Source organism: Rhinopithecus bieti, unplaced genomic scaffold, assembly GCF_001698545.2.
Source record: "Rhinopithecus bieti isolate Rb0 unplaced genomic scaffold, ASM169854v2 scaffold_61298, whole genome shotgun sequence".
Taxonomy (NCBI): domain Eukaryota; kingdom Metazoa; phylum Chordata; class Mammalia; order Primates; family Cercopithecidae; genus Rhinopithecus; species Rhinopithecus bieti.
The window spans coordinates 1,312,356-1,331,824 of NW_016823727.1; the positions used below are offsets into that span (position 1 = coordinate 1,312,356).

Genomic DNA, 19,469 nt, shown 5'->3' on the forward strand with positions numbered 1-19,469 from the left:
TTTTTTTTTTTTTTTTTTTTTGAGGCAGAGCCCTGCTCTGTCTCCCAGGCTGGAGCGTAGTGGTGTAATCCCAGCTTACTGCAACTTCTGCCTCCAAGGTTCAAGTGATTCTCCTGTCTCAGCCTTCCCAGTTGCTGGAATTACAGGCGTCCATCACCATGCCCAGCTAATTTTTATATTTTAGTAGAGGCAGGGTGTCGTCATGTTGGCCAGGCTGGGCTTGAACTCCTGACCTCAAGGGATCCACCTGCCTCAGCCTCCCAAAGTGCTGCGATTATGGGCATAAGCCACTGCACCCGGCCTGCTCTTAAACATTTGCAGTCTGTTCTTCACACTAAATTTAGAATACTTTTTTTATACTTTTTTTTTTTTGAGACCAGGTCTCACAGTGTTGCCCAGTCTGGTCTCGAACTCCTGGCCTCAAGTGATCCTCCTGCCTCAGCCTCCCAAGTAGCTGGGATTATAGATACATGTCACTGTGCCTGTCTGATTCCTTTTTAAAAAGTAAAATCCTGTCCTCTGCTCCAAACCCTCTGGTGGCTATTTCACACAGTAGGAAATCTGGACTTTTGTTTGGCCTATAAAGCCCTCTTAAGTCCCAGCTGTCACTCAGATACCATATTTTAGTGTAATCCCTGTCTTCCCTTCTGTCTTACTCATCATATATCTCTATCGCTGTGCCTTGTGCCTCACGTGTGTCAAACACCCTCCCTCCTGCCCTGGGACCTACTTATATGCTCTGTTTCCTCTACCTGGAATGTTCTTCCCCTAGGTAGTCGTAACCCTTGGTCTGTTTCTTCACTCAGGACTGTGCAAAAATGACACCTCCTTAGAGTGAACTCCCCTCATTGCCCTCATTCTGTTACTGTCTCACCTTACCTTGTTTTTCTTCATAGCACTTAGTACCGCCTGACAATATTATTATTTGTTTATTTATTATCTGTCTTTCCCCACTAAAATAAAAGCTTCATGAAGGCAAAAGTTTTGTTTTATTCACTGCTACATCCCAGTATGCAGAACAGCTAATATAAATCACCCAATATATGTTTGTCTAAATGGAACATGGGAGGGAAGGGGGAGGAGGGAATCAAATTAGTGAAGTCAAAATGTTCTTACTATTGTACATTTGTTTGCACATTTTTTTATTTCTGTAGGATAGAATTTTGTGGCAATAGAATTGGTATTTTAAAAGGTATGTGAGTGTGTTATATTGAATATATATGAAATGATGTGTTTTGTAAGAAGATAATTGTCATTAAAGAAAATAAATGATTGAGTTTAATTGATTATTTTTTATGATTTTGTTAGATTGTTACAGAGCAGCAAACTGGGCAGAAGATCCAGATTGTGACAGCACTTGATCATAATACCCAAGGCAAGCAGTTCATTCTGACAAATCATGATGGCTCTACTCCAAGCAAAGTCATTCTGGCCAGGCAAGATTCCACTCCAGGAAAAGTTTTCCTTACAACTCCAGATGCAGCAGGTGTCAACCAGTTATTTTTTACCACTCCTGATCTGTCTGCACAACACCTGCAGGTAAATAACTATAGAAGTGTCTTTTCCTCTTATATATAAAAAAAATTTTTTTAATCATAAGCCCTGCCATGAAGACTTTAGATCCACGTATATTCAGTAGGAAAAAAATGCATAAAATTATGTGCAACGCAGTATCTACAGTGACAGCCCTCTCCTATGAGCTACTCTACTTTCCTCACAGCCATATATTTTGGGGGATTATTTGTTGCATACAGTAAGATCCACTCTGGCTTCTGTAGCCAGGACGATGGGACGGCCTTTAAAAAAGGATATAGAGAGCTTGCAGAATTGTTAGGAAGGTTGAAGAAACAGTTCTAGGCCAGGTTTTGAAGAATGACTATTGGAGCATGCTGCAAAACTGGCTTCTAAGAGACCTAGTACTTCTGCATAATTAGGAAATTGTCAACTCAGAAGCAGCTTTTGTAGCTGTATTTTCCAGAACCAAGCTGCCTGTGCTACAAATAGGAAGCTGCCAAATCAAGAAGTTTGAACTATAGCTGCTGGCTTCAGCATTGTGCCTCCTTTGTTGTCTTGCACATCTTCATGAAATAGCAAGCAGTGTAGTCATGGTCTCCTGCTTTACTCTGAAATGAAGTAGTATATATTAACATTACATCATTTTAGTTTTTGCTAGAATAGAAAATTACACATTATTCTTCAAAACTCAAAACTTTTATACACCACATGCCTGTGGGGTTATGTCGATGGTTTCACTGCTGGCTGTTACGATCGAATACAAATATAATGTACTCTGAAGTTGCCTTCAGAAACTTTTTGAAGGGGGTCTGCTTAAAATTGGGTTCCATCTTTTATGATGAAAAACTCACGAAAGAAAATTCCTCTTTGATTGACAAACTGAATTCATAAAACATGAAATTTTGCCTATATATCCTGATATCATTTGTTCATCCAATGATATTTGTATTAGTTTTGGAAATAAAGGTAGAAAGTGGATATAGTCACAGATTTATAAGAACTTATTTTATCAACAAGACAGAAGTCACAAAAAAAGTATAACATTATGCGTACCTTAATTTCTCTTTCTTAAAGTAGTAGACTTGATTTTTTAGAATAGTTTTAGATTTTCAGAAAAACTGAGCATATAGAACAGAGTTCTCATATTACTCCCCCGTAAATACACACAGTTTCCCCTATTATTAACATTTTACATTCACGATATGTTACAATTAATAAGCAATGCTGATACATTGTTAACTAAGTTTATAGGTGTTTAGATTTTCCTTAGTTTTTGCCTAATGGCTTTTTTTTTGTCCCAGGATCCCATCCAGGATACCTTCCTGCATTGAGTTGACATGTCTCCTTAGGCTTCTCTTGGCTAGGACAGTTTCTCAGACTTTCCTTGTTTTTGATGACCTTGACAGTTGTGTGAGGAGTACTGGCCAGGTATATTGTAGGATGTCCCACTATTGGACTTGGTCTGATGTTTTTCTCATGAACGTGGGCAAATCCCTTCATCTCTTAATATCTCCTTCCAGACTTAGGAATAATAGATAAAAGATCAGCAGCATTTGCAACAGGTAGGCTATTAAAAGAGTAAGACTTGCCATAGATGCTTTCGTAGGACATCTAGTACCAGAAGTTTTGTTTTGTTTAAGTACTTATTGAAGACTGATTTTGTGGTGATATAAGAAGAAATGATGTTATATGTTACATAGTAAGGGGCAGTCATTTTAAGAACCATTTAAAGTTGGTAAAATCAGAAGTATTCCTGAAGGAGTTCAAATGCCATACCATTTTTTAAATTGAATTTATTTGTTCACATTTCAAGATAGAAAGAAAATGATGAAAAGTTGAAAGATAAACCTAAAGGAAGAAACTAGTTTCCTTTTTTTTTTTCTTGAGACAGAGTCTCACTCTGTCTCCCAGCTTTTTTTTTTTTTCTTGAGACGGAGTCTCACTCTGTCTCCCAGGCCAAAGTGCAGTGGTGTAGTCTCGGCTCACTGCAACCTCTGCCTCCAGGGTTCAAGTGATTCTCCTGCCTCAGCCTCCCAAGTAGCTGGGATTATAGGCACCCACCACCACACTTGGCTAATTTTTTGTATTTTTGGTAGAGACAGGGTTTCACCACATTGGCCAGGCTGGGAACTCCTGACCTTAGGTGGTCCGCCTGCCTCGGCCTCCCAAAATGCTGGGATTACAGGTGTGAGCCACCGCACCTGGCCTTTTTTTGTTTTTTAAAGAAGAAACTAGTTTCCTTTGCCAGTATCTTATTAGCTGTGCCTAGTGATGAGCTTTTTAAGTCCATAACTTTGTATAGCAACCACATCTGCATGATTATAATTACCTCAAGGAAATTTATTTATAGCCCCTTTTCTATTTAAAAGGTTTAGAGTTACCTCTTTATGCTATTACAAGCTTATTTTTGTCACGTCATTCCACGTGGAAAGGTTCTGAGCTCTTCATAGAGTACAAAGTTTAAAAATAACTTGTGAAAAGAAAGCAACAAAGCAAGACCAACTGAATGTTCTTTAATTTTTTAACAGAATGAGTGCTACTGAGTAACAACAGGTTTTTGTTTTGTTTTGTTTTGTTTTTTTAGCTCCTAACAGATAATTCTTCTCCAGACCAGGGACCAAATAAGGTTTTTGATCTTTGCGTAGTGTGTGGAGACAAAGCATCAGGTAACATTAAGAATAACCTCCTGAAAATAAAAAAAGAAAAAAAAAAAACCTCCTATATGCGTCGTGTTGTTGAAATAACTACCACACTACCATGTTTCTTCTACTTAAAGTATGTCACTTTTATGGTTCATATTTGTAGCCTATAAAATTTAACTAATTTTTTCCCGAAGTTCTTTTTTTGTGATAGAGTCTCACTGTTGGCTCCGGCTGGAATGCAGTGGCGTGATCTCAGCTCACTGTAGCCTCTGCCTCCTGGATTCAAGCAATTCTCCTGCCTCGGCCTCCCAAGTAGCTGGGGCTACAGGTGTGTGCCAGCACGCACGGCTTATTTTTGTATTTTTGTTAGAGATGGGATTTCACCATGTTGGCCAGGCTCATCTCAAACTCCTGACCTCAGGTGATCCACCCTCGCCTCCTTGGCCTCCCAAAGTGCTGGGATTACAGGTATGAGCCACCATGCCTGGTTCCAAAGCTCTTTATTCACTTATATTTTTTTTTACTTCAGTGCAGTTTAATTTGATTTGTAATGAAATAAAATGCATATTTCACTTTTGAAAGTGAACATGTAAAACAAAAATTTTTTTTTTTTTTTGAGATGGAGTCTTGCTATGTCGTCCTGACTGGAATGCAGTGGCACAATCTTGGCTCACTGCAACCTCTCCCTCCTGGGTTCAAGCAGTTTTCCTGCCTTGACCTTCTGGGTAGCTGGGACGACAGGTGCGTGCCACCACGCCCGGCTAATTTTTTGTATTTTTAGTAGAGATGGGCTTTCACCATGTTGGCCAGACTGGTCTTGAACTCCTGACCTCAAGTGATCCACCTGTCGTGGCCTCCCAAAGTGCTCGGATTATAGGCATGAACCACCATGCCCGGCTGTAGAAAAATGTTTTAATGTGAAAACTAGAAATTTTGGCCAAGGAATCATTTAAAAATGATGACTTCTGATCTTTACTAATATATTACATTAGGCCAGGTGAGATGGCTCATGCCTGTAATCCCAGCACTTTGGGAGTGGAGGCAGGAGGATCGCTTGAGGCCAGGAGTTCAAGACTAGCCTGGGCAAGATGGCAAGACTGTCTCTACAAAAAAAAATAACAAAACTGGTCAGGTGTGGTGGCACAAGCCTGTAGTTCCAGCTACTTGGGGATATCACTTGAGTCCAGTAGTTCGAGACTGCAGTGAACTGTGATTGCACCATTGCACTTCAGCCTGGGCCACAGAGTGAGATCCTATCTCTAAAAAAATTACAATAAATAAATAAAAATAACTTCTAAAAATGTTTTTTATGTCAGAAGCTCAAAAATCAGTTTCACCTCATGTTGTTTAAAGGGAAGAAATTGGCTTATTTCATGTCTGTTCTGAAATAATGTGACTTTTATGTTTTCTTAAACATTTTATCTCTAGGACGTCATTATGGAGCAGTAACTTGTGAAGGCTGCAAAGGATTTTTTAAAAGAAGCATCCGAAAAAATTTAGTATATTCATGTCGAGGATCAAAGGATTGTATTATTAATAAGCACCACCGAAACCGCTGTCAATACTGCAGGTTACAGAGATGTATTGCGTTTGGAATGAAGCAAGACTGTATGTATTAGCTTTTAAGGAGAAAATACTTTTTAAAGATTCCAGCAAACTAGAAGAGTATTGAAATTAACAAATTAAAATAGGTCAAATATGTATACTTTTTAGTTTACAGTTTTCCAACTAAAATATAAGAATATAGACATACGTATGTATTTTTTATTTTTTCAACTAATATTTATTGAATATCTGTGTAAAAAGCACGTATTTGTAGTTTGGCAGAAAGTTTAACTAGCTTAACATACCAGTTTACTTTTTGATTAAACTACTAAAAGGTGATAAGTAAGATAATGACAATACCTAGTATTGATTGAGCTCGCACTATGCTAGACACTACGCTTAGCACATGTATTAACTTACTCTCACAGCAATTCTCTGCAGTAGATACTAGGTTACCCATTTTACATTTGGGTAAACAGGTTGAGAAACCTGCTCAAGGTCATACAACTAATATAAGTGGCATAAGCTGGCTTTGAATCCTGGCAGTTTAACAACCTTACTCTACTATCTCCTAAGTGTTATGAGATAAAATTCTTACAAATATTATATATTATATTTTAGAAAGGAAGACCAAGTAGTTGAATTACTTCTCAAAAATCTCTTGCCCTTAGTTAATAAAAGATCTACCTTAGGCCTTTTTGTTCCTTTCAGTATTTTTTCAATGAATTAAATTTCACTTAATTTTTTTTAAAGCTCTCATATAGATAGGTAAGTGACTACTAACTTTAGTTCTTTCTTCTTGATGGTGAACTTTTAAAAAAGAGTTCCTTTTCATTTTTATCACAGGAATGGGGGAGCAGGGAGAGAAAAAAGAATGAGAGATGCAAATTGGTTAGTTTTACTAATCTAAAGCAACTTTGTTGAACTCGCACATAATTTCTAAAGATTGATGGTTATCTTTGGAGTTTAGTATGGTAGCCATGTCTCCTATTAGCAGCATTTAGCTTACCTACAGCTTACATTCATAATTGTCTGTAAATCCTATATTGTGATATGATAGTTTAACACATTTTTGTAGCTGTCCAATGTGAAAGAAAACCCATTGAAGTATCACGAGAAAAATCTTCCAACTGTGCCGCTTCAACAGAAAAAATCTATATCCGAAAGGACCTTCGTAGCCCATTAACTGCAACTCCAACTTTTGTAACAGATGGTGAAACTACAAGGTAAAGTAAAACAGACACTGAGTAGCTGGTCATTTTGTTTTTCTTCCCAGTGAAACTCAGGCCAAAATGTGTGCTTATTTGTTACAGGTCAACAGGACTTTTAGATTCAGGAATGTTCGTGAATATTCATCCATCTGGAGTAAAAACTGAGTCAACTGTGCTGATGACACCAGATAAGGTGTGTTTAGTACAATTTAAAGCTTAGATATTTTTAAGCATTTTAAAATGTTTTCCTAATCACTTCCTTTGCTTTGGTAAATTGCTTTGTTCTTTAATATTCCACATTACAAGTTGCCTTTTTTTTTTTTAACGTAAATTAGAAATGTTCAGCCGGGCATGGTGGCTCACACCTGTAATCCCAGCACTTTGGGAGGCCAAGGCACGTGGATCGCTTGAGGTCAGGAGTTCAAGACCAGCCTGACTAACATGGAGAAACCCCGTCTCCACTAAAAATAGAAAAATTAACTGGGTGTGGTGGCACATGCCTGTAATCCCATCTACTCGGGAGGCTGAGGCAGGAGAATCGCTTGAACCTGGTAGGTGGAGGTTGCGGTGAGCCAAGATGGCACCACTGCACTCCAGCCTGGGCAACAAGAGTGAAATTCTGTCTCAAAAAAAACAAACAAAAATCAGAAATGTTCCTAATTTCACTAGGATGATTATCACTTCAACATGAAAGCAACAAACACATACTCTTCCCTCATCTTGAAATACGAGTCCTCAGTAAAAGACATTTATAGGTGTAAAATTCTTAATATTTCTTTTATGTTCCGTTACAGATTTGTTAGTGCCAAAATACAAGGTTTTTTTTTTTAGTGCCAAAATACTTAACATATTTAAATATTTCAGGTAAAAGGAAATTCTTAGCTCACCTCCATCAAAGTCAAGAGTAGGAGTAGGACTGCAAGAGCTCTCCTATCATGTATCCAAGTCATCCAGTTCTCTTAGAGATTGGAGCAGCTCTATGTTAGACCAAGGGTCTAAAGGAAAAACAGTTTATTTAAATTGAACATGAAGAATTTCTGTATTTGTCAGAAGCCCTTTGGGAGAACAAGAAGCAAAAATTTCTCCTGAAAACTCTCCTGAAAACAGATTTTAGGAAGCCTACGATCAGGGTTTCTCTCAGCCTATGATCTGGGTTTTTTATTTGTTTGTTTTTTAAAAGGGTCCCCTCTGTTACCCAAGCTGGGGGTGCGGTGGTGGCACAGTAATGGCTTGCCACAGCCTTATCCTCTCAGGCTCCAGTGATCCTCTCACCTTAGCCTCCCAAGAAGCTAGGGCTGCAGGCACATGCCACTGTGCCTGGCTAATTTTTCCTATTTTTGTAGAGACCAAGTCTCATTGTGTTACCCAGCTGGTCTTGCACTCCTGGGCTCAAGTGATCCTCCCACCTCGGCCTTCCACATTGCTGGGGTTATGTGCATGAGCCACTCTGCCTAGCCAGGATCTGATTTTATATAACTTATAAGATTATTTGTCCTACTTATGCAAGATTCGTTATATATTTGTCACTTGATGCTTTAAGATACTCTAAATACTTAGGCTCCAAAATCCAATTTCATCTACCACTTACTAGCTGTATAACATTAGGCAAGTTATTTGACCTGTTAGTGCCTCACTTTCTCATCTGTAAAATAAGAGTAATAAGAATATCTTACAGATTGGACTTTAGCATGTAATTGCTAGGTGAGGCAGTGGCCTCTTGCCATATATTTTGGAAAACTTCACTTAGCCCTGTCTACATGATTCAAGGTTAGAATGATAATTGGTTTTATTGACATACTAACTCCTTCAGGAAAGGAAGGGAACTAGATTTCGTTGACAGACTACTCTGCTCAGACAGTGCTCTCTTGTATATCTCTATATGAAATTGTTAGGACAACCTTATGGTAAGCTTCTCTGACAAATGACCCCAAAACTCTGAAGTCACAAGATGAAAGTTTTTTATGTTGACTAAGAATCTTTAGGGGCAAAAACTTAAGAATCCAGTTAGATGTGTTGCTAGAGAGAAGAGAATATATAAGCTAAGTTTTAGGTGAAAAAAGCATTTAAAAATTGTAACTAATGTACTTTTTATTCAAATATAAGAAAACTTCCTGGGGCAGTGCTTAACATTGTGGGCTTTTCTGGGCACAGTGGCTCAAGCCTGTGTCCCAGCAACTCGGGAGGCTGAAGTTGAAGAGCTCCTTGAGGCTAGGAATTTGAGACCAACCTGGGAAACATAGTGAGACTCTGTCTCTAAAAACAAAAAACTTATCCAGACATGGTGGTACATACCTGTAGTCCCAGCTATTTGGGAGGCTGAGGCAGAGGATTACTTGAGCCTAGGAGTTCAAGGCTGCAGTGAGCGATGATCATGCCCCAGTACTCCAGTCTAGGCAATAGAGTGTCTCTAAAAAAAAAAAAGCATAGACTTTTGCAGTCAGCCAGTCCCACTTCTACTATTTGGGTCATTCTTCTGGTTGGCGATAGAGGAATGATGATTTCTATTTCACAGGGTTGTTATGGAGGTTAAATAAAATGCATGTATGGGTATTAATTATGTAAGAACCTAACTGGTAGGGTTTTCAGTAAATGATTTTTGGACCATAGATTAATTTAGGGAGGGCACAAAAATTGTTTTATTCTACTCATTCACCAAAATAAATCTCACAGAAACTGAATAATTGTTATAATAAATGAAACATCATGGGAACATATGTGTTATTTTAGGATTAAGAACACCAAGAAGGGCTGGGTGCGGTGGCTCATGCCTGTAATCCCAGCACTTTGGGAGGCCAAGGCGGGCGGATCACGAGGTCAGGAGATCAAGACCATCCTGGCTAACACAGTGAAACCCCTTCTCCACTAAAAATGGAAAAAATTAGCCGGGCATGGTGGCAGGCGCCTGTAGTCCCGACTACTCAGGAGGCTGAGGCAGGAGAATGGCGTGAACCCGGGAGGCAGAGCTTGCAGTGAGCCGAGATAGCGCCACTGCACTCCAGCCTGGGCGACAGAGCGAGACTCCATCTCAAAAAAAAACCCAAAAAACCAAAAAACAAAACAAAACAAAAAAACACCAAAAAGAAAAACCATGAAGAAAGTATTAATCAAAACGATACCATTAAGGGATTGGCCCAGTAGGCCATAGGAGGCAAGTTAAAAGGCTTTTCATTAGATTGATAATAAATTTAAATAAAATAAAGCATCAAATATATGAAAATCTATGAATTAAAGATTATACTCAGAAAAACTCATCTATCACAATTAGAAATTGCTAGAATATCAACTTCTTGCTCTGAAAATTGATAACTAAGTAAAAGAAAAAGTACTTACCTGCCTTTCCTGTACAAATTATATTTCTGAGGTTGTGAAAGAGTTGAGCGAAAATTCTTTTTTATAAAAGAATTGTAGTTAATGCACAAATAATATACATATTTTCAATAAACATTAAAAAATGAAGACAAGCCAGGCATGGTGGCTCATGTCTATAATCCCAGCACTTTGGGATTCTGTGGCAGGTAGATCACTTGAGCCCAGGAGTTTGAGACCAGCCTGGGCAACATGATGAAACCCCATATCTACAAAAAATAAAAAAATTAGCTGGACATGGTGGTGTGCACCCGTAGTCAGGAGGCTGGGAGGATCACTTGAACCCAGGAGTTGGAGGTTGCAGTGAGCTGAGATCACACCACTGCACTCCAGCCTGGGCGACAGAGTGAGACTCTGTCTCAAAAAAAAGACAAATCGAAAGATCAGTATCTTACCTATATAGAGAGAGTTTTCAACTCCAGTAACGAAAAAGTGAAGAGAATAATGGGTAACTGATCTATTTCTTTTAATGTTTGTGTTTAACACAGTGCCTTTTAACACATTTAATTAACACAGTGTCTGGCAAAAGTTGGCATCTTAGGAAGTCTGTTCAACAATTCATTTGCCCTTTTTCCCCCCTTCACTAGTATTCTTCATATTCCATACAAGTTTATAGTTTGTATAGTAAGTTTTAGAAATTGTATTCAGGAGGCTGAGGCAGGGAGGATCACTTGAGGCCAGTAGTTTAAGACCAGACTGGGCAACACAGCAAGACTCCATCTCTAAAAATGAAAAAACGAGCCAGGCATAGCAGTGCACACCTGCAGTCTCAGCTGCTCAGGAGGCTGAGGCAGGAGGATCACGTGAGCCCAGAAATTTGAGGATGCAGTGAGCTATGGTTGTGCCACTGTACTCCAGTCTGGGTGACAAAGGGAGACTTTGTCTCTTAAAAAAAAAAAAAGTAACATATATAGCCAGGTGCGGTGGCTCACGCCTGTAATCCTAGCACTTTGGGAGGCTGAGGTGGGCAGATCACGAAGTCAGGAGATCGAGACCAAATTAGCCAACATGGTGAATCCCCATCTCTGCTAAAATACAAAAAATTAGCTGGGCGTGGTTGCATGTGCCTGTAATCCCAGCTACTTGGGAGGCTGAGGCAGGGGAATCGCTTGAACCCAGGAGGCAGAGGTTGCAGTGAGCCGAGATCATGCCACTGCACTCCAGCCTGGCGACAGAGCGAGACTCCGTCTCAAAATATATATATACATGTGTATAAACATTTCTTAAGAAATATACCTGATGTTTTTAAACTTGTATTTTCCTCAAGAAATTTCTGAAAGCTCAGAGCCCTTTAACTTTCCAGGTTTCATTTATGCTGTTCTTTTTTCTTGGCATATCATAATCTATTATTGAATATTTCAGATTGAAAAAAATACTGATACCAATTCACAGAATTTTAATACCCTTCTTTTTAAAGGCTGAATCATGTCAGGGAGATTTAAGTACATTGGCCAGTGTGGTTACATCATTAGCGAATCTTGGAAAAACTAAAGATCTTTCTCAAAATAGTAATGAAATGTCTATGATTGAAAGCTTAAGCAATGATGATACCTCTTTGTGTGAATTTCAAGAAATGCAGACCAACGGTGATGTTTCAAGGTAAAGTCTCTTTTGATTATCAATGTCCTTTTGTTTACATGCCTTTCAGTATTTCTTAAAACATTTTTATGTTAAATGCTAGTTATAAAAGTTTCAGAAAACAAATACAGGTTGATTATCCCTTATCTAAAATGCTTTGTTCAGACCAGAAACATTTCAGATTTCAGATTTTGGAATGTTTGCATTACTCTGGGTACCATGCAGGCCTTTCTGACCTTTTCAAAAATATCTTTACACCACAAAGAAGAGAATATGCAAAAATCCACCGTGAGTAATGCACATAGATCTTGGCTCCTTATGGGGAATCAGGGGAACCTGCCATTGGCATATCTGGCCTGTAGTGGGCGTGCTTGCTTGGGGGAATCTGGGCGTGTGCAGAAAAGATTTATCAGCTGGGAGGGTCTTTTTTCCCTTTTGGACAGGGAATAAACTGTTATACACCTGCATTTTGACTGCAGCCCATCATGAGAAGTCGGGTGTGAAATTTCCACTTGTGGCATCATGTTGGTGCTCAAAAAGTTTCTGATTTTAGAGCATTTTGGATTTTAGTATTAGGAATCCTTAACCTACATTTCTATTTTCACTTAGAAAAATTAAGGCATAGTAAGTTTTAACTGAAAACCTGCATTCAGTATGACAAGTTATATTCTAAATGACAAAATCAATAAATGAATATTAGAAGATTAAACATGTAGTCTTAAAACTTAGGAATTTTCTTCTTCTAAAGAGGAAGATGTGTATGGAGAGTGAAACATTTGTCATTCTCAGCAATCATGTTGATCCTACTCCTCAATTTCTAGTGATGAAAATTAATGTAAAAGATTTAGTTTAATCAACTACAGTTTTAAGTTACACTTGAAGAAAGTAGTATCAGAATTCTGTTTTTTATTCTGTAAATACTAATGCTTAGGATATAGAAACAATGTATCAGGCTTTTCCTCCACTGAGTTTATCATTTAAAATATGAATAAGCTGAACACATTAGTGTATAGGAGGCTGAGGTGGGCAGATCACTTCAGCCTGGGATTTTGAGTCAAACAGCAACTAGACCCCATCTCTAAAGGAAAAAAAAGATATGATAAAAATACACTGAATTGGCCAAGCGTGCTGGCTCACGCCTGTAATCCTACCACTTTGGGAGGCCAAGGTGGGTGGATCACCTGAGTTCAGGAGTTTGAGACCAGCCTGGCCAACATGGTGAAACCCCAGCTCTACTAAAAATGAAAAAAATTAGCTGGGTGTGGTGGTGCATGCCTGTAATCCCAGCTACTTGGGAGACTGAGGCAGGAGAATCGCTTGAACCCCGGAGGTGGAGGTTGCAATGAGCTGAGATCATGCCACTATACTCTAGCCTGGGCGACAGAGTGAGACTCTTTCTCAAACAACAGAATATATATATTGAATAAACTACATTTAAGAGTCACAATAAGTAGTACTTGGTTGAACATGAGATTTCAAGGAACTCTAGGAGGCCTATTGAAAAATATGGGGAACTATTTTGAGTAATTATTTAGTAACATTAGTTTGTTATTATTCTAATATCAAATTGTTACAGTTTAGATTTAGCTATGTGACCACACATTTTAAAATACTCTCTGCCCAGGTGCAGTAGCTCATGCCTGTAATCTCAGCACTTTGGGGGGCTCAGGTGGCAGGATTGCTTGAGTCCAGGAGTTGGAGACCAGCCTGGGCAACATAGTGAGGCCCAGTTTCTACAGATAATTTAAAAGTTAGCTGAGCATGGTGGTGCGCACATGTAGTCCCAGCTACTTGGGAGGTTGAGTTGGAAGGATCACTTTCTTGAACCCAGGAGTTCAGGATTACAGTGAGCCATGATCATGCCACTGCACTCCAGCCTGGCTGACAGAGGGAGAACGTGTTTCAAAAATAAACATGAGTAAAGCAAAATGTTTTCTGAATTTTTAAATAAAATTTAAGACCTATTGTACTGTGCATAATAAAGTAAACATAAGTTCTTTTCCTTGTTCTAAGTAACTTTTGTATACAAAATAAATAGACTGATAGTCTTGTAGTATCAAGAATATAATGTTTTTTAAAAATAATTCATTAACAAGAATTTTGTTTAATTGAGACAGGGTCTTGCCGTGTCAACCAGGCTGGAGTACAGTGGTGTGATCATAGTTCACTGCAGCCCTGCCCTCCTGGGCTCAAGCGATAAAAATATATAACTTTTAAAAGCATATTATTGTATGAAAATATGAAGATGTTTCTCCCCCTTAATTATACAAGATTTTAAAAAGAGACTTTAGGCCAGGCGTGTGGCTCATGCCTGTAATCCCAGCACTTTGGAAGGCTGAGGCGGACGTATCACTTGAGTTCTAGACCAGCCTGACCAGTTTTTTTAGGCTTAAATCTTAATTCTAGAATCCTGTGTAGAATTGTTATTTTATTGTGGTGTTTGGTCAAGCTCACAGCTTCTGATGTCTTCATACAGGGCATTTGACACTCTTGCAAAAGCATTGAATCCAGGAGAGAGCACAGCCTGCCAGAGCTCAGTAGCAGGCATGGAAGGAAGTGTACACCTAATCACTGGAGATTCAAGCATAAATTACACCGAAAAAGAGGGACCACTTCTCAGCGATTCACATGTAGCTTTCAGGGTATTTCTATATGTTTTTTTTAACTTGCATGTTGTATTGCTTGATTTTGATCTACCTTTCAAAAATCAAAGTATGTTTGTTGTGCTTTTGAAGTCAGAAATATCCCTGATAGAATTTCAAAACAGCAGCTGAAACATACTCATGTGGGCCAGGCACAGTGGCTCACACCTGTAATCCCACCACTTTGGGAGGCCCAGGTGGGCAGATCACCTGAGGTCAGGAGTTCGAGACCAGCCTGACCAACATGGAGAAACCCTGTTTCTACTGAAAATACAAAAGTAGCCATGCATGGTGGCGCATGCCTGTAATCCCAGCTATTCAGTAGCCATGCGTGGTGGCGCATGGCTGTAATCCCAGCTACTCAGGAGGCTGAGGCAGGAGAATCGGTTGAACCTGGGAGGCAGAGGTTGCAGTGAACTGAGATCACGCCATTGCACTCCAGCCTGGGCAACAAGAGCGAAACTCTGTCTTGAAAAAAAAAACAGAAAAAATACTCATCTGCATGTAGAAACAAAAATTTTTTAGGCTTTTCTCTTCTGTTGATTATCAAGATACTGAATAAGCTAGGCATGTTAGTGTGCATCTGTGCAGGAGGCTAAAGCCTTATGTAGGTAAGATAATGGCTTAATAAAGCATCCTGTTATTAAGTTAGTTATAATAGCAGTTGTTGGGTTTAAATCTATAAAAGTTAGCTTTTATAACTTTTCAGCACATTTTATTAAACTTTTAAGTATTGGCATTCATGATGTGTTGAATGGACTGCTTTTGTTCAATGCCTAGCTACTACTATATTGTAAATCAATAAGACCCAGATAGTTTGTTCTTACCGTAGTAATTACAGAGAACTCCATTTGTTATGTATCACCTTAATTAGCTGGCTTCCAGCATTATTATAAGATACCAATTGGCCAGGTGTAGCTGCTCTCACCTGTCACCCCAGTACTTTGGGAGGCTGAGGCCAGAGGATTGCATGAGCCCAGGAGTTGGAGACCAGCCTGGGCAACATGCCAAGACCTCATCTCTATTATAAATAAAAATTACATAATAAATTAAAATTTAAAAAGATACACATTTAATATATTTTAACTTTTAGTTGTTAAGTTATACTTTTTAGCCATTTTGGAGAAGGTGCATTTATAATTTATTTTGTTCCCGTAAATAATTGTGGGTTTTGCCATTACTTTTAAGGCTGCAATTACTTTTTCACCAACCTAATTTTTTATGACAGAAACAATACATGCAGAATACTAGATATAATACATGGAGAAGACTAGAAAATCACTTTCTACCCTTTTTTTGATTTTTCATTCAAATAATGCTTGGACAGAGTTATAGCCATGCTCACTGTGGAGACCCTACATTAAGATCCTGTTGTTTTGACTCCTCCATTTTAACCACTCAGCTATGGATACTGTTAGCAAGATGTATGCAAAGGGATTGAATGCATACAGATTTCACTTAGCAATATATAGCAGTCCTGGAATACCTGAGGGTGACTGCTCATTTTACTATAGATTATAAAATTCCATGGATTTTTTTAAGGAGAATATGTACAGCTATCAAATAAATATGTATATCAGTAGAAATTATGAGTGCAAAGTAATATTTGTATTTAAAACTTTGACTTGGTAGAAATAGCTGCAGAGAAACTCTTTGGCTTAAAATAGTGTTATTTGATGTAGTCAATAAAATATATCAGTGAAGTCTATTTTATGTAAAATTTTACCAAAGATAATTTACATGGAAAAAATTAGAAATGTTTTTTTCTACACTCTACAGGAAAATTTTTTATGAGTACTATAAGAAAAAGTAATTGGAATAATATTCTAAAAAATTATGGTAAGATTTATGGACAAGGGTGGAGCAAGGCAAAAGTTGATTTTTTTCCCATTGTTCTTTCTTATTCTAGATAAAAGACATTCTTTTGTTTTCTTAGGTTTATGTTCTGTGTTGGATTTAAATGGGAGGAAGGAAGAAATGAGACAGATGTAGGAACAGGACCCACTATGAGGGAAAAGGACAGAGTGCTCTTTAGAAAGTAGGGGTAGCTTACCTGTTTATTGTTGATGTTGGTCCTCAAAGTTTTTGATTCCTTGAAATATTTTGGAGAGAAGAATTTGGCAAATTACAACTTTTTTTTCTTCCTAGGATTGGCTTTTGTCGTTCCATCTTTGTCTTCTTAAGTATCCTCACAGTCAGCACTATAAATTTTCTTACTCTCCTGAAAAGGACCGCTTCACCTTTCTCGGAGTCTTACTTACAGCCTTGTGAAGTCAAATGTTTTACTTTTCAGTGATTTCCCTGCTTAGCTCCTGATTAGCTCCTGGAGTCTGGTAATTTCATGGTTCTCACATTGAAGTTTTCTGGTCATGGGTTTCAAGACCCTACATCTGTAATCAAACAACTCAATCCTCTCTTACTTGCTGAGCTGAGTAGCATTTTGTTCCTCTGTTGCATTTCTATGTACACTGTAGTTTGCAGCATATTTTCACGTACACTCTTTCCTTTGGGCCTCACCACATATGTTGAGGTTAGAATTTTTAATTTTTTTTTCTTTCTTTTTGAGATAGGGTCTCACTCTCACCCAGGCTGGAGTGCAGTGGCATAATCACAGCTCACTGCAGCCTTGACCTCCTGGGCTCAAGGGATCCTCCTGCTTCAGCCTTTCATGTTGCTGAGACCACAGGCATGTGCTACCACACCCAGCTAATTTAAAAAATTTTTTTTGTAGAGATGGGATCTCACTTTATTGCCCAGGCTTGTCTCATATTCCTGGCCTCAGGCGATCCTCTCACCTCAGCCTCCCAAAGTGCTGGGATTACAAGCATGACCCACCATACCTGGCAGGGTTAGAATTTTTATTCTCATTTGATGGATGAAGAAAGAGATGTAGAGATTTTTAGTGTCTTGTTCAAAGCAATCTTAGTAGTAAGGAGAAATAGTCTAATAATGAAACTTGAAGTTTGATTTTGAAAAATCAAGGGCAATAGTAATATTTAAGATTTTTATTGGCCAGGCATGGTGGCTCATGCTTGTAATCCTAGCACTTCGGGAGGCCTACGCGGGCAGATCACCTGAGGTCAGGAGTTCGAGACCAGCCTGGCCAACATGATGAAACCCCGTATTTACTAAAAATACAAAAATTAGCCAGGCGTAGTGGCGCATGCTTATAACCCCAGCTACTCAGGAGGCTGAGGCAGAAGAATTGCTTGAACCCGGGAGGCGGAGGTTGCAGTGAGCCAAGATTGTATCGCTGCATTCCAGCCTAAGTGACAGAACGAGACTCCATCTTTAAAAAAAAAAAGAAAGAAAGAAAGAAAGAAAAAAAGATTTTATTAAGCTTTATAATTTTGGTATGATTTCATGTACTTTGTTTCACTTGATTCTTAAAATCTCCTTAGAAGAATAATCATGGTAGATCATATTCCCATTTTAGAAATTGTATATATACAACAGAAGTGAGGTGGTTTTGGAAATTGCATATACTTATTTCTAAAATTTTATTATCTTCATATTAGAATCAGTCTTTCTGGTCATCCATGTTTGCAACTTTAGAGGAAGCTATTCTCCCTAAGCCTCACTCCTCTCATTCCATAACTGAATTTTAACCATTCTATTGCTTGAATTTTCTCCCTTTTCATTTCCTTCACCATATTTTAGGCCTTTTAAAATTCCTTTCTTGATTTGTTACCCTAATATATTTGCTTCCAGTCTTTCTTTTCCATCTTGTCCTGTGTGCTGGTACCAGCGTTACATTTGTTAAAAATCAAATTATGTCACTCCACTACTTACCATCCTTCAGTAGCTTCCCATTGCCCATGTTATGAAATTAAGTCTAGTCTCTATAACTTGACCTTTTAGGGCCCTCCACGTTCTGACCCAGCTGCCCATCATTTCTCACACATGCCATTAGCTTTCTTAGCCCTTTCTATAGCTCATTCAGTTTTTATTTTATTCTTCCACTGAGACAGTAGCACTTACTGCTTCCCAGTGAACTCTAAGTAAATAGTTACTGAATAAATATGTAATCTAGGGTCATACTGGTAATTAGGCGAAGTGATTAACGAAAAGTCAGGAGCAGACTCCAGATCTCCTGACTCAAATTATTTTTTTATAGTTGTGTGGAGATGGGGTTTCACTGTGTTGCCCAGGCTGTCTCAAACTCCTGGCCACAAGCAATGATCTTCCCACCTCAGCTTCCCAAAGTGCTGGGATTATAGGCCTGAGCCACTGTGCTTGTGCTCAGCCTCCAAAGATTTTTTTTTTTTTTTGAGACCAGCTCTGTAGCCCAGGCTGGAGTGCAGTGGCGTGATCTTGACTCACTGCAGCCTCTGCCTCCCAGACTCAAGCCATCCTCCCACCTCAGCCTCCTGAGTAGCTGGGACTACAGGCATGCACCACCACTCCCAGCTGATCTTTGTATTTTTTTTTTTTTTTTTTAATACAGATGAGGTTTCATCATGTTGCCCATGCTGAGCTCTATGTTACTCACGAGCTCCAATGATCCGCCCACCTCGGCCTCCCAAAGTGCTGGGATTATAAGCTTAAACCATCACACCCGGCCATGCAGTGATTTTTCAAAAGCTATGTCAGCCGGGCGCCGTGGCTCACACCTGTAATCCCAGCACTTTGGGAGGCTGAGGCGGGTGGATCACAAGGTCAGGAGTTCAAGACCTGACCAACATGGTGAAACCCCGTCTCTACTAAAAATACAAAAAAAAAAAATTGGCTGGGCCTGGTGGCGGGCACCTGTATTCCCAGCTACTCAAGAGGCTCAGGCAGGAGAATCGCTTGAACCCGGGAGGCGGAGGTTTCAGTGAGCCAAGATAGCACCACTGCACTCCAGCCTGGGTGACAGAGTGAGACTCCATCTCCAAAAAAAAAAAAAGCTATATCATGCAGGCTGTTACAAGATTTCAATACAGAAACTGCTAGAAAGATATGTAGAGGCATCTAATAACTTGTAAAAT

At 39.0% G+C, this 19,469-nt stretch overlaps 1 protein-coding gene across 5 annotated transcripts in view; it reads left to right on the top strand.

The window, feature by feature from the left end:
• NR2C1 (nuclear receptor subfamily 2 group C member 1) overlaps positions 1–19,469 on the top strand; it is a 61,948-nt gene that overhangs the window by 9,754 nt on the left and 32,725 nt on the right. For all 5 annotated transcript variants that reach the window (XR_001883279.1, XM_017861745.1, XM_017861742.1 and 2 more), the window contains exons 3-9: positions 1,309–1,539; positions 4,100–4,181; positions 5,586–5,765; positions 6,781–6,928; positions 7,016–7,106; positions 11,697–11,878; positions 14,334–14,499. Coding sequence is in view for 4 of the 5 variants with exons in the window: in XM_017861745.1 (XP_017717234.1) it covers positions 1,309–1,539; positions 4,100–4,181; positions 5,586–5,765; positions 6,781–6,928; positions 7,016–7,106; positions 11,697–11,878; positions 14,334–14,499 (1,080 nt within the window). In the remaining variant the exon portion in view is untranslated. The remainder of the gene's footprint in view (positions 1–1,308; positions 1,540–4,099; positions 4,182–5,585; positions 5,766–6,780; positions 6,929–7,015; positions 7,107–11,696; positions 11,879–14,333; positions 14,500–19,469) is intronic.